This window comes from Sus scrofa, chromosome 7 (assembly GCF_054392235.1).
Source record: "Sus scrofa isolate SSC_HxYL_T2T_F1_AM1 chromosome 7, Sscrofa_HxYL_maternal_Yorkshire_Landrace_v2.0, whole genome shotgun sequence".
NCBI classification, from domain to species: Eukaryota; Metazoa; Chordata; class Mammalia; order Artiodactyla; family Suidae; genus Sus; species Sus scrofa.
The window spans coordinates 4,716,697-4,731,544 of record NC_139389.1 but is presented as its reverse complement, the minus strand read 5'-3'; the positions used below and the strand labels follow the sequence as shown (position 1 = coordinate 4,731,544).

The 14,848-nt window shown below is 50.0% G+C and overlaps 2 protein-coding genes and 1 long non-coding RNA gene across 22 annotated transcripts in view; 2 read left to right on the top strand and 1 right to left on the bottom strand.

The window, feature by feature from the left end:
- The window catches only part of CAGE1 (cancer antigen 1), a 58,548-nt gene extending 52,590 nt beyond the window's left edge, over nt 1-5,958 (top strand). For all 19 annotated transcript variants that reach the window (XM_084967344.1, XM_084967342.1, XM_084967340.1 and 16 more), the window contains 3 exons: nt 499-529; nt 3,465-3,605; nt 5,340-5,958. In XM_084967344.1, coding sequence (XP_084823470.1) covers nt 499-529; nt 3,465-3,584 — 151 coding nt within the window. In that variant the 3' untranslated portion in view covers nt 3,585-3,605; nt 5,340-5,958. The remainder of the gene's footprint in view (nt 1-498; nt 530-3,464; nt 3,606-5,339) is intronic.
- Nucleotides 61-6,943, bottom strand: LOC110261770 (uncharacterized). The gene is made up of 2 exons (XR_002346286.2): nt 6,611-6,943; nt 61-3,887 (listed from the first exon to the last, which is right to left on the bottom strand). It is a non-coding gene; the product is annotated as an uncharacterized LOC110261770 (long non-coding RNA).
- Nucleotides 6,944-12,354: 5,411 nt separating this feature from the next.
- SSR1 (signal sequence receptor subunit 1) overlaps nt 12,355-14,848 on the top strand; it is a 33,387-nt gene continuing 30,893 nt past the window's right edge. For both annotated transcript variants that reach the window (NM_001444977.1, NM_001185167.2), the window contains 1 exon segment: nt 12,355-12,606. In NM_001444977.1, the coding sequence (NP_001431906.1) occupies nt 12,528-12,606 (79 nt within the window). In that variant the 5' untranslated portion in view covers nt 12,355-12,527.

Sequence of the window (14,848 nt, the reverse complement as noted above, 5' to 3'; positions counted from 1 at the left end):
CAGGGATCGAACCTGCAACCTCATGGTTGCAGTTGGAATCATTAACCACTGAGCCATGATGGGAACTCCTCTTTTTTTTTTTTTTTTCACTTTATACACACACACACATACACACACACACAACATATATATCTTTTTCTCACATTATCCTACATCGCGTTCCATCACAAGTGACTAGATGTAGTTCCTTGTGCTCTACAGCAGGATCCCATTGCTTTCACCAACTCCAAATGCACTGGTTTGCATCTATTAACCCCAGACACCCAGTCCATCCCCTCCCTCCTCCTCCCCCTCGGCAACCACAAGTCTGTTCTCCAAGTCCACGCGTTGCTTTTCTGTAGATAGGTTCATTTGTGCCGTATATTAGATTGCAGACGTAAGTGATATCATATGGTATTTGTCTTTCTCTTTCTGACTGACTGCACTCAGTAGGAGAGTCTCTAGCTCCATCCATGTTGCTGCATTGGTTTTACATTATTCTCTTTCTGTTTCCTACAGACCAAGAAGTCATCTGAAGTCCATGACTGTGGTAGGTCTAACTGCCGATCATTTTAAAGAATGTTATATTTTCATGCAAATTGACAATTACTCAAAATTAAAAATGGGTTCTTAAAGTTATATTTCCGTGATGTTCCCCTTAGCTTTCCCGGAGTCCTCAGATGAGGGCCTCTTTGGCCTCTGATTATCTGTAGAGTGTCCTCGAACTGGAAGCCCCTTTCTCCGAGTGTGGAGTATACTGTTCCCCTTAGTTTCATCCCCACAGCTGGAGCCTCCAGTCAAGCCCCCCGTCGCTTTCCACCTGGCCCATCCCAGTCATCCCCTTATTCGTGTTTCTGCTTCCAGTTTTGCTCCACTCTCCACGGAGTAGACAGAGTGCTCTTTCAGAAACAAAATACGGTAACCCCCCCCACACACACCCACTGCCCAGGAAACTCTCTGGTGGTTCCCAGTTGTATTCAGGATCCAGTCCGGCTCGTTGGCACAAAGGTCCTCTGCCATCTCGCCCTCCCTTCAGCTCTTCCCAGGCACTGCCTGTGCTTCTCGTCTGCCACACCAGCCATATCCAGCCACGCGCGATATTCTAAACATGCCCTGTACCCGCTGCACCGACCCGTTACTGCTCCTGCAGCTCCCCCACCTGGAGCTCTCGCCCAGCTCCTCCTCTCCCGTTACTTCAGCTTCCCCCTCACACACCCCCTCCAGCTCCAGCTCCAGCGCCTCCCCTTGCCCCCCTCCCCCGCCCCCGGCCCCCAGGGGGAGCCGATATGCTTCTCCTACGTGCCCCGCTCTGTACCCGGTGATAAGATAGCAACTGTGACACTTGATTACGATTCTCTGCTTTCGTGTCCCCTGGCTTGCCTAGAGCTTGTCCAGTGCAGTTCTGGTTCATTTTGGTGTCCCCAAGCACCTGTCCCATGATAGGTACCAAATAGGAGTCAGTATTCGACAGACTCGGGCCCCATGCTGTACTTGCTGGAGTACCTCCTAACAGGGGGCACAGCTGCTCCGCCCTGTCCCAGCCCGGCCCCGGGTATGTGTTCATGAGAACCGTGGCTTATTTGTGAGGTAGTTTTGCAGAAGAGGGGTGCGGCCAAAGGCTCTGTCTCTCTCTGCCCCACTGAGACGCAGCTGTTGTAGCAGTTGAGTTAGGAGGACACCTTGACACTGACAGCTCTTAGTGATGCTGTACTGGTGAGTCACGTCATGAATTATCAAGATTCGTGCTTACATGCCCTTTTCTTCATGCTGCCAGCTGGCAGCCAAACCAAGGAAGATAAAACTCAACCAACCTTGTCCCTTGTCATATTCCTTCATGGGAAAAAAGTTGAAACAAGCAAAAATATTGATTAAAATATAGTACTGGTGTTATCTGTGGAGTTTCCCTGTAGGTTTTCCTTGTACCCCATTTCTTTATGTAATCCAGAACTAGCTGTTTTTGGAAGAGGAATTCTGAATGTCATCAAGAATCAGCTCTTCTGTCCCCAAATGTCTTTCCTGGAAAGTTAAGAAACTTTTTTTCATTTCATTTTTAGATGCCAGATATTTTAGAAAGAAATAGAAAAGATTTAGCTTAAATAGGACTAAAGATCACCAAGAAATAATTTTTGGCAACCACTCCAGGAGCAGAGTCATGGCTTAATACCCAGATCAGTCCATGCAAAGACACTTCCACATCTGTGTGAGTGGTGCAGTTTAACATTCAAAACATGTGACTGCTTTTCTCCAAATTTCTTTCTGTGACCAATCAAACATATTCTGTTTTTTAACATAAACAGGTGAAAACAGTGGCTTAGTTTCCAAATATCTGTCAACTTCCATTCTCATAGAACACGACTCCCTATTGCCCTGCTTTTAGTAACGTGAAAATACTCCTGTATGTCAGTCGCTCCAACTTTTTTTTTCCTCTCTGGGCAGCTGGCTCTTCCTACTATCAACCAAACTTAAAAAAACACGAACGCTGAAATCCTTTGGAATCAAAATGCAGGTGAATGGAAAGGACTGGTCTTTTGAGGCCTCACCCCCATAACCTCCACCTTAGCATAGTTTTGAGGAATTTGTTCTGAGTTTAAACATAAGGACCCAAGACAGTTGATTTTGTGATGTATCCGAAAAATAAACGTACACAACATACATATTATCCTTCTGGTAAATCCCAGAGCCAAGATGGGGGTACACTTACTGAATCAAAATACATCTCGAAAGGAGGGTAAGAAAGTATTTGCTCTCACTGGAATTAGTTTTGCACTTAAATGAGTTAAGTACAGGAGGGACATAGAGGAGAATCTGTGTCTGGCCCTGAAGGAAGTGCTGAATAAATAAAAGCTTTTATGTTGGTGTTATTTTTGTTGATGAATTCTATAAGATACCTCTTATATGAATTTTGAAACAAAATCTGGTCATCTATCACATTCAAGAAGTTGCAATACAATTTAAGACAAACTATGAGAAATGCACAGTGAGTTGCAGCTCTACCAGCAAGTCCTTTGAAAAGTAAGCCCTGAAAACTTTGGAAGTGATTCAAGTTTTAAAAAGACACATGAGTATTAGCTTCATGGGCTCCTGGAGGGAAATTAAGGTCTGAGAGGGGAAAGACAGGTACCAGGTTAAAGATGACTTTGCAGTATCTGGAATCTGCCTGCGAACAAGGAGAACCTGTGGGGGTGGAAGGGTTAACACAGGTTGTGTGCAGGCAGGGCTGGGTGCCTGAGTGCTGCTGTGCGGGGCGTGCGGTTAGACTTTGTCATCTTGCACCTGCAGGCCCTCTCACAGTGCGTGTACCTCCTTTGGCGCGTGGCTCACAGATGCAGCATCTAAGCCAGTGCTCCTTTCGATAAACATTTAGTGACTTTCAGCAAACCATGTGACAGTCTCTGCGTTAAATGCCAAGAATACAATGAGAAGTGAGGCAGAGAAGGCGCAGGACCATGTAACTGACGGGGCGGTGGTACTTGACTCTCTTCTAGGAGGGTGCATGGGTCTCAGTGTCCAGGAGCCCTGGGAGCACAGACGCAGCCGCCCCGGACTGCGTGAGCAACCTCAGGGCGGGTTTCGCAGGAGTGAGGACACCGGAACCGGATCTTTAACGCTGACTCCATGTTCCCCAGGTGGGTAGAGGAGGGAGGCTCTTCTCAGGGCACCAAGGCCTCAGGGGCCATGACGCTCTCTGAAGCACAGGTAGAACCTCACGCCTGCGTTCCTCAGGTGGCGGGAGAGGGAGATGACGGAGAACGGCGCGATGTGGCGTCCCCGCTGTGACGCGGTGGCTTGAGGATCTGGCTTGTCTCTGTGGCCGGGCCAGTTCGATTCCTGATGGGGGCAGTGGGTTAAGGATCCGGCATTGCTCCTGCTCTGGCTCACATCAATCCCTGGTCTGGAACTTCCGTATGCTGTGGGAAAGGGAAAGAGAAAAAGAAAAAAAAAAAATAGCATCGTGCACCACGCTGAGAAATGTGAAGTGTATCCCAATGAGAAGCTCTGAAAGAGGAGTGATGTGCTCAGTTATGCCTTTATTTTTTTGTCTTTTTTTTTTTTAGGGCCACACCCACGGCACATGGAGGTTCCCAGGCTAGGGGTCCAATCGGAGCTACAGCTGCCAGCCTACACCACAGCCACAGCAACACCACGTCCAAGCCACGTCTGTGACCTACCCCACAGCTCATGGCAACGCCGGATCCTTAACCCACTGACAAGGCTAGGGATCCAACCCACATCCTCATGGATCCTAGTCAGGTTCGTTCCTGGAGCCACGACAGGAACTCCGCAGTTATCCCTTTTAAGGGTCGCCTACTGGTGACATAAAGGGTAGGCTGACGCTGCGTGATGGTAGAATCAAAGGTACCCAGGCAAGATACTGAGACAGTGCTCCACGCGAGAAAACCAAGGCCAGAAGCTAAAATAGTGACGGAAGAGGTAGAGAGGAGGTGAGGATGCAAAGTGACGTCAAAGACGAAGTGAAAAGGATCTGGTGCTTGTCAGCGACGGGAGTGAAGCGGAGCAGCCGGGGGCTGCCGGGGGCTGGGGGGGCGGTCACCGTCGCGGAGGTGGGGACCTCAGGAGGGACAGCTGGTTTGGGGGAAGGGGAGGATGGGGGCAAGGCTGCTGTGAAACACCTGGGGGTCTGTTTAGAAAGCAATTAACTAGATGCTGAGAAGGATCCAGGGGTCAGAGGTCATTGATGAACCCAGGTCTCAGAGGCGGAGCGAGGGCCTGGGTGCCCCAGCGCAGCACAGGCTGGTCACCCCTCCTTCTGAGCCTGGCAGAGGGCAGCGCAGGCAGGTCCCAGGCAGCTGTGCGCGGTAAGGAACTCGTGGCGGAAGGCTTGGCTCTGGCAGAAGGAGGCTGGCAGAGAGGCGAGGGTTTGAAACGGCCGCAGCCCTGCCCTCCCGGAGCAAGGCGTGGGCCCTCACCGCAGGCATCACCAGGAGGCGCGGTGTCTGCTGCACCCCACCGTTTCTGTGTGTACCCACTTTCTTCCCTGCCCCTTCGTCCCTTGCTTCCTTGATTCTGACCCATCGCGTCCTCTTGAGGACCTGCTCCGTCATTTTCACTCTCACACGTTTAATTGACAACTTGGCATTGCATTCTTACCCTCGCCTTTCAAAATCCTCCTGCAACCCTCTTCTAAACCCTCTTCCACATCCTGTCTTAGTCACATAGGCCGTTTCGACTCGCAGGTTTTCTGATAAAAATGTTTCCGTACTGCTGATCTCAACGTGGCACTCTCATTTTCAAAGGCTGTGTGATATTATATAATGAAATAACTTAATGAATCATGGTTTAGGGACAAGAGTTCCAGTTCTTACTTTCTTGTTTTGTTCTGTTTTTGGCTGTGTCCGCAGCATGCAGGAATCCCTGGCCCAGAGATCAAACCTGTTCCACAGCAGTGACCACGCCGGATCCTTCAACCGCCAGGCCACTGGGGAACGCCTCCGTTTCTTACATTGTAGTCCAGAAATCACTGCCTTATGTGCTCTGGCCCCAAATTTCATGTGTGTGCCTTTGCCCAGACTGTTTTCTTGTCCTCAGATGCCTTTTCCTGCCCTAACAAACGAAAATCTCTCCTCCGCTTCCACCACCAGTTCCTTGTATTTAAAACGTGCATTTTTCAAGGCCTAATGGAAATGTCCCCCTCCTCCTTCTCAGAGGGTCGTACCTGTCTCCTCCGCTTTATCTACGACTTTCTCAGGGTTCTTAGCCCAGTCTTCCCTGAACTACAGCTCGTGGGAGACAGCAAGCACAGTACAAAGAGCACTCGACATGGGATCATAAGATTTAGGTTCACGACGACTCCTTACCAGCTGTTGTGAGACCTCAGTTCACTGTCCCAGCATTTGAAGAAGATTATAGACCTGTGCTAATATCCCTGTCAAACATAATTTTTTTAACATTATGTCTGCCATCAAAAGATTGTAACATTTGCCAATATGAATATAACCCTCAGGACAAGTACGTGAAAAACTCATTGTGAAACCGGATAAGGCTCTTCCCGTATTTCGTAAGCCCAAGCTTACAAAAGAACAAGTAGAATACCGTCTTAAGAAATTCTAGTGAACACTATGTGGTAAAAATTCAACAATTTGGGGCACAGTTGGAGATTCTTAGGGGGGCCAAAGTCAAAGAAGAAGTTACAAAAAGAGAATTTTGGAGTTCCCCTCGTGGCGCAGCAGAAACGAATCCGACTAGGAACCATGAGGGTGCAGGTTCGATCCCTGGCTTCGCTTGGTGGGTTAAGGATCCAGCGTTGCTGTGGCTGTGGCGTAGGCCGGCGGCTACAGCTCCGATTCATCCCCTAGCCTGGGAACCTCCATATGCGGTGGGTGTGGCCCTAAAAAAAAGAGGAAGAAGAAAAAAGCATTTTCAGGGTTTCATAGCACAACTGGCCACAGACACGTTCCACTTCAGTCTGGACCAGAGGGTTGGAACAGCCCTCGTTGAAGCCCGCTGGCGCCGGCAGAACACCGCGTAGGAAGACCCCCCCCTTTTCCCGCCCGTGTGTTCCCTTCACAATCACACCGCCTCTGACACAGACGTGTGCCGGGTCTCCCCACAGGCTCTTCTCTGCACCCTCCGCCGAGTGTCCCCAGCTTAACACCGTTTGGACACTATCTACCTGGAGGGAGCCTCAGATCCCACAGGACGCGCTCAGCCCCGTTCCCTTGCTGGTGGCGAGTCCGGGTTGTCGCCAGCGTTGAACACACCAGCTGTAGATCAGAGGTTCCCATGACCGCTTGCTCTGGTTGCACTGATTTGCTAGAGTGGCTCCCAGAACTCAGGGGAACACCTTTAACAGCTTATTAGGATACAGACAGCAGCCAGACAGAGAGATACGGAAGGCGAGGTCTGGCAGGGTCCCCGCACAGGGCCTTCCGTCCCCTTGGACCTGGGCTGTGTCACCCCCTCAGAACTTGGATAGGCCCACTCACCTAGAAGCTCCCTGGATTCTGGACTTTGGGGATTTTTATGGAGGCTTCCTCCCAAAGGCATGGTTAATCATTAACTCATTTCTAGCCCTGCTCCCCTTTCTGGAGAATGGAGGGTAGGGCTAGAATTCTACGCTGCTGATCCTGGCTTGGTGTTTTTGGTGACCAGCCCCCATCCAGGACCCCACCCAGAGCTCAACACCTGGGAATTTACAAGGGTTTCAGGAGTTCTGTACCAGAAACTGGGGACAGACACACAGAGATATAGATTATATATATGTACCTATATAATATATATAACCTTTTTTTTTTTGTCCTCAGCTGCAGCACGCGGAAGTTCCCAGGATAGGGATCGAACCTGTGCCACGGCAGTGACAACACTGGTCCTTAACCCACGGATCCACCAGGGAACTCCCTTTCACATTCTTAATAACTTGTAGTAAGAACAAAAGTGATGATTCTTTCGGCCTCAAGAATGTCATTTCCTCTGTACTTTCAGGAACCGGATAGGGGTGGGTCTGATAACTTGAGGGACCCACTGTTAGCTGGACCTGGGCAGGGATGCCACTGACCAGCTGGCACCCAAATTCTCCTGCCATAAAGGGGCCAAGTCGGCATTTCAGGCCTCGCTCTGACCTTGTGCCCAACCGTCCTCCAGGGTCTATGTGTTCCCCTTTCCTCAGTGCCCACAGGGCCTTTGAAAGAGGATGGGGTGCTTGCTGCTGAAGGCCGCTGTGGTTTTTAGGCTCCCCATCAGTGCAGCCTGGCTCCTCTTCAGTTCTGGGGAAGCTGAGAATGTGCTCAGGCCCCGCTGAGGAGGAGAGCATGACTTTTTATTGGGGTCACTGTCTTCAGCCTCCTGATCTTTCTTGATTTCTTTAATTGTATAAACTAAGCAGTAAATGGAGTAGTGGGCATGATATTAACCGCTGCCCTGGCTCTCTGCAGGGGGCTCCTCCTGCCTGCTCCCCATCACCTGTCCCAGTTAACTGCATCTCCTACCCTCGGCCCTGGACTCCAGAGGGCAGCTGACCAGTGGTCCTCCCAGCGAGGCTGGAGTCTGGTCACACATGAATTCCTCATCACTTTGTTTTTGTGTGCGTGGTTTTTTGTTTGTTTGTTTTTGTCTTTTTGCCTTTTTCTAGGGCCGCTTCCCACAGCATATGGAGGTTCCCAGGCTAGGGGTCCAATCGGAGCTGTAGCCACCAGCCTACACCAGAGCCACAGCCACGCGGGATCCGAGCCGCATCTGTGACCTACACCACAGCTCACAGCAAGGCCGGATCCTTCACCCAACAAGTGAGGCCAGGGATCGAACCCGCATCTTCATGGTTCCTAGTGGGATTCGCTAACCACTGCGCCATGACGGGAGCTCCCAGTCCTCATCACTTTGTAAACGGACTTTCTCTGGGCCTCTCACAGACTGTAAGCTGCTGCGTTTTCCAGTCTTAGGAGGCACAGCCATTCTGACAGGCCTTCACTGAGGGGCCAGGCGAGGAGAGGGGACGGGCAGTGAGGCGGAAGGAAGACAGGCGTTAAAGAGAAACAGGCGTGAGAGAAATGGATGCGGAGAGAGGCTCAGAGGAGGACGTTGGGTTTTGGCAGGACGGAGATGTGTGAGTGCGGAGGCGAGAAAAGAACCCAGAGGAGTAAGCGGAGATTGGAAGGCGAGAGAGTGAGGTTTGCCTGTGTCCGAGGCGGAGAAATGAGGCTGTTGCTGAGGGGACCAGGGGCCAGGGGAGGATTTGGGTTTTGGGACTGGGCAATATTATCGTATATGTGTGTGTGGACGGGAGTGATAAATTGGAGAAGTGGAAAGTTTATTATCAGGTGGAGGAGAGCCAGCTATTTTCACAATCACCCAGCAGTGAGCAGGACATGACCACAAAGGGAGGACGGCCTTTGATGGGCCCAGAAACCTTTCTTATTGGAACGGAAAGCAGGGCAGAGCATGAGTGTACAGACGGCGGATTCAGTCTCTTCTTTTGCAGGAAATGTGAGCTGAGCAGGGGTGGTGGGAGGTCTGTGACTTGTGAAAAAAGAGGGCGGGGGTGGGGGGGACAGTCTGTTCCCCACTCCCCCACCCCTAAGCATTCCCTTTACAGAAGGATCACAAAAGCATGTTTTTCATTCAGAGGTATGGGACGAAAAACCTAAATTAGCCCTTGCTAAGTGAAAGAACACAGAAGTCTTTTCTTGCATAAACCTAACTTTTTGGAGTTCCCGTTATGGCTCAGCAGTAATGAATCCGACTAGTATCCTTGAGGATGCAGGTCCGATCCCTGGCCCCACTCAGTGGGTTAAGGATCCAGCATTGCCGTGAGCTGTGGTGTAGGTTGCAGACAAAGCTTGGATCCCACGTTGCTGTGGCTGTGGTGTAGGCTGGCAGCTACAGCTCCGATTCGACCCTTAGCCTGGGAACTTCCATGTGCCACAGGTGCAGCCCTAAAGCCAATAAATAAATAAACACCACTTTTTTTTTTTGCTTGATAGTTTTTCACTTCTTACAAGGTCTACAATTGAACTTAGGTTGCAAATTTGCAGAGGAAAGATTTCACGTGTAATAAAACAACCAATTCAGCAAATATTTTGAGTTATCACTGGTGTCATATAACATGCTGGAACATTCCCTGTTCTATAACATTGACTGAAGGCACAGCCATTCCTGGCCTCAACCTGGGACAGACAGGAGATCTAACATTTTATATACGGTGTTTCTAACGTGCTCGGAAAATGAAAGAATAGACGGAAGAAATTGAGAGGGCAGGAGGAGGGGCCGGGGGTTGTCATTTTAAACTGGGAGTGAGGAGGAGCCTCACCGAGGAGGTGACCCATTGAGCAAAGGTTTAAGGACATAGGGCAGTTCCTTAGCTACTCGGTTACCTGGGGGAACACCCCAGAACAAAGACCTTAGTAGACAGAATTGCTAATGATGCTCACAGAAATAAATCTTAAGTAATCGAGGGAACAGAAAGCTGTGCTCTTCCAAATTCCATGGGAATACAACAAAAGTGGCAAAATCAAGTGTGGATTTGCCTGAGCTGTAAGAATGAGAACAGCCAGGATGTCGAATGTTCCTGGAAAACTCCTGTCTGCGAAGAGAAGGGGGCAGAGGTGAGGCTGAGAAGGTGGGGGTGGGCATCCACCGAGATGGAGAGCTGAGTGGGCGCCCACAAGGCTGCTCGTTGCAGGGAGGCTGAAGGTCACAATCGCGTAGAATTTGTGGGTACCAAGACCGGCGCGAGGATTTCACTTCCCTGATCGTAGGCTGCCGCTTTTTATTTTTGTACCAAGGGGACAGTCACACACGTCTCTTGGTTTTCTGTTGGTATGTTTTTATTTTCACATCCGTCACGTCCTGAGCAGGTACCCTTTGTTCCTCTTGCACCTTTAGCAGTTGGCTGTGTCTAAAATTCAAGTCCCACAGGTTCCCTGGTCGCTCAGAGGGTTAAGGACCCAGTGTTGACACTGCTGTGGCGTGAGTTTGATTCCTGGCCCTGGAACTTCCTCATGCTGTGGGCATGGCCATACAATTTAAGAAATAAAATTTAGAGTTCCCATCGTGGCTCAGTGGTTAACGAACCCGACTGGCATCCATAAGGATGCGGGTTCGATCCTTGGCCTCCCTCAGTGGGTTGAGGATCTGGCGTTGCTGTGGTGTAAGTTGCAGACTCGACTCAGATCCCTCGTTGCTGTAGCTGTGGCGTGGGCTGGTGGCTACAGTTCCTATTCAACCCCTAGCCTGGGAACCTCCATATGCCGCGAGTGTGGCTCTAAAAGACAAATTAATTAATTAAGTTCAAGTTCCAAATACAATTTATTCATCATCATTTAAAATAAAATTGGAGTCGAAGTCCTAGCTGAAGCCTAGACTGGATTATCCTCACAGGCTATGTCTAAACATGGCCTGAGAACTGGAGAGATAGACCTGCTAGAAATCCCTTTAACATCGGGAATGAGAATCCTCTCTGCCGGAACCAGCTCTACAGGAAAAAGAGAGCCAGGGAGACAGCCCTGGTCCGGGGGCAAGAAGGGTGATACTCAGTACACAGCATGATTACAGGTACCACTTCTATTGCAGTCTTCCGGGTGCTGGGCGAGAGCTGCGAGTTAAATAGAAGGATGTGTTTGTCAGAAGACCTGTCAGCCATCAGGAACTCAGAGCAGGTCTGATTTGAAACTCACGGAAAAGAAAGTGCCTCTAAGTTGGGGAGGAAGATTCTTGCCAGGCCGAGAGAGAACTCGGCAAAGTTCAGCTGCATCAAGCGTGTGTCCGAGTCTTGATGACTTGAGCACAGAGTGGCAGCTTTGGCAGCCAGCCGTGCAGAGGCATGGAGGCAGCACCCAAGTGGGAGGAGGCCCTCTCAAGGAGTCCCTCCAGTCCTGCCTGGTGCAGGTGCAGCTGTGGGGACACTGGCAGCACAGTGGAGTGGAGCTGAGTTGGTTCAGCTCAGCACTGTCGGGTTGTGACTTTAGCAGACAATTAGATAGATGGTGCCCGCAGCAGCCACAAGCTGCCTTTCCAGGGGATCCCACGGCAGGGAAGCCTTGAGCAGAGCCAGTGCAGGAGGAGAACACCAGGTGTCCCGGGACCCTGGAGCACAGGGTCTGCAGTGGAACTGCCAGGGTCAAATCTTGCATCTGCGACTGACTAGCTCTTAAGCCTTGGGTAAGTTACTAAACTTTCTGTGTCTCGGTTTTCTTCTCAGTAAATAATATCCAGCTCCTAAGGATTTTCAGAGATTAAATGACAGGGATTGGCAATAGTAAGCTTACTTACGAATGTTAACTTACTTCATCATCCATATGACCTCTCATGCGGGTCCAGTTCAACAGTGCCTGAAATTCACATTATTTAATTGCATGACCTGCCAGATTACTGGCAGCAACCCGAAGGCCATGCTAGAGAGAAGGAAAATGAAGGAAGCTGTCCAGCCTCTGCTGCCTCCATTATGCATTTCCCAGGGCTTACTCTATTCCAGGCACTGTTCCAGGTGACTTGGAACTCTGGAATTGTCAGGTAGCAATGTGAGAACTGTCACTAACTGTGCATGAGGGTGTCCGCGGGGCGGGGACGACGAGATTTTCCAACGAGTATTTTTTAATGCTCTGTGACTTTTTAAAATAATTGTTTATTCCAAAATATATGTTTGCTTTTCAATGCCACACAAGGCGGTTTATGTTCCTTTGGCACTACTATTTAAAATTATACGAAGACTTCATCGCGCCGGGCCCCCAGGCATACAGTCATTCAAATACAGTAACTGCTAACGACGCTAATTAATTGGGAAGGCGCGAGGGCAGAGCCAGAGGCAAAGCACAGGTGTCCCACCCGCTATCACGGAGGGAGGCGAACTCTCGCGGGAATCTCGGAGGCCCTAGCAACCGGCCACGTGACCTCCGGGGCCCTCGAGCGAGGAGCCAGGAGCCAAGCAGCCACGTTGGCGGCGTTCCTGGGCCGGGGAGGGGGCGTGGCGAAGGCGCTGCGTGGTACGTGCCCCGCCCCGCCCCGCCCCCGCCAGGAGCCCGGATGAAGAGTAACGCCATTACCGCCGGGGCGGCCGAGCGCACTCGCGGAAGGAGCCTGGACGCCGGACCGGCCGCGCCATGAGGTCCCTCCCCCGCCTGCTGCTGCTTCTCCTGCTCGTATTCCCCGCCACCCTCCTGCTCCGAGGCGGCCCCGGAGGTGAGGCGAAGGGGAGTGTGTGGCGGGGCTCGGCCGGGTGGGACACGCCGCCAGCGCAGGCGTGAAGCTGGAAGCGGCCCCCGGATCGCGCGTCCCGCTCGCCGGCCTCCCTCCGCGACCCCGACCCCGACCCCGGGCCGCCGTGGGGCGCCCGCCTCCTGCGCGCGAGTGCGGGGCGGTGCCGGCGACCTTGCTCGGGCCGGCGGGCTGGCCGGGCCCCGCGGCCGGAGGAGGGGGCGAGGGGCGGCGGGCCGGCTGCGCCCGGGCGCCGCGGCCCCTGGCGCCCCTGTCGGCCCCGCTCCACCCCTCCCGGCGCTGGGCTGACGTGTCTTTAGCCGCCACGCCGGGAGTCGTCCTCCATTCATTTGCCGAAACCCTGGTTTTCTGCGCGCCTAAACTCTCGCAGCCGCCGGCCTTCTGGCCCTGACCCGGCGGTTCGGCACGTCCCTCGGCGTGACAGCCCAGCAGGTGTCTTGATTTCACGAAAATCCGCCTCCTCGCCCGCCTGCCCAGCCCTCCTCGCAGGCCGGCTAAGGATCCCCGGGGAAAGGCATTATTGGAGCCCCCCCCCCCTTTTTTTTCTCTTTTTCTGTTAACTTATTTTTTTGTTTTGTTTTGTGGAAGCATCGCATTGTCTCGAAAAAAACGTAATCTATCTACTTCGAGCTTTACGGTCTTTATTTGGGTTTATCCTTCCACCAGTTAACCTGGTGTGAAAATAGCTCAGAACGTTAAAAATGTGGACCCTGGGTTTCCTGCCTGGGTTCTACCCTGAACTTCGACTTTCTTTGTGAAATCGAGTCCGACTCAATGATGGCTAGAATTCGTTTTATTCCATGAGTTTAAGCAAGTTGTGTGGCAGAATGAGTGATAGTGCCAGGTATCCACGAGCTTTTTTGGTAAAGAAAAGTGAACCGACTGGCTTCTATTCAGTGGATAGAAAACCAGGTGGGAGAATTAACCAAAACTGTTAATTCATTTGCAGGTTTAAAGAGGGATTTGCTTGCTGGTCGTTGCTTTCATTTTCTTTCAGAAAATTTGATAATTGTACTTGTCTAGAATCTAGACTATATTTTTTCAGGCTTTAGAACATTTTCTTAAGAAAGATCAATTCACTATCTAAATTAACTAGAAACCTTTGAACGTTTTTGTGCCAAATGGCCTGTCTTAAAATATTTTCTCTTATTTTTTCCAACAGAATTGTTAGACTTAATTGTTACCGGTTAGCATTAAAATAGACTGTTCAGTAACTGTAGGGTGAAAGCTATTGTATATATTGAGAAGTTTGAAATAGAGTACTTAAATTATTGTGTCAGACATAAGTAGTAGTCTTACTGGTTTTAGAAATTGAAAGTTATGTAAGTTATGAATTCTTTAAAATTTTGCAGTAAGAACTCAAAGGAAGTGGGAAGGACTTAAAATGCAGGGTCCTTAATGTATAGTGTTTCTCCTGGATATTACAGCGTGTTCATGCTTCCTTTCCCATATTTTTTTTCTCTCCTGAATTGCCACATCATCATTCTTTCTGAGAAATGTTGGAAATGTCACTAGAACTTTGAAATTTCTTGAGGGTCTTGCCTGAAATAGACTTAATGTGACATATCTAGAGTACTTTTGCCTATAAAATTATGATTTATAATTTCTTGGCATTATAATTATGCTTAACTTTCACTTTGATGTTAAGTGTAGAGGAAATAAAAGGTATCTTTAAACATGTTTGAAACTGTGTGCAGAAATAAGTGCATGCTTTCTCGGATGTCAACCCTGGATACCAGTGTAGTTTAGTTTATTTTATTTATTTTATTTTATTTTATTTTTAGGGCCACAGCTCCGGCATACGGAGGTTCCCAGGCTAGGGGGCGAATCAGAGCTCTAGCTAGCCGCCTACACCACAGCCACAGCAGCACCGGATCCTTAACCCACTGTGCAAGGCCAGGGATCAAACCTGCGCCTCACAGATGCTAGTCAGATTCGTTTCTGCTGAGCCATAACGGGAACTCCACCAGTGTAGTTTTTTACTAAACCCAGTGTGTTTTATCTGAGCTGTTTTTACCGTGGATGTCACACATGATATTTGTTCCAGGGAATTACATGCTGTCAAGTACGAAGAGTTTGGAGCTGTAGTGAACTCTGATAGCAGTGATTCTTACCTAGAAATTTAGATTGCTATTTTCTTTTAGACCTAAATTTTTTCGTTGTTGTTTTTTACTTTCCATAATTTGCTTAACAAAATTGCTTGAAT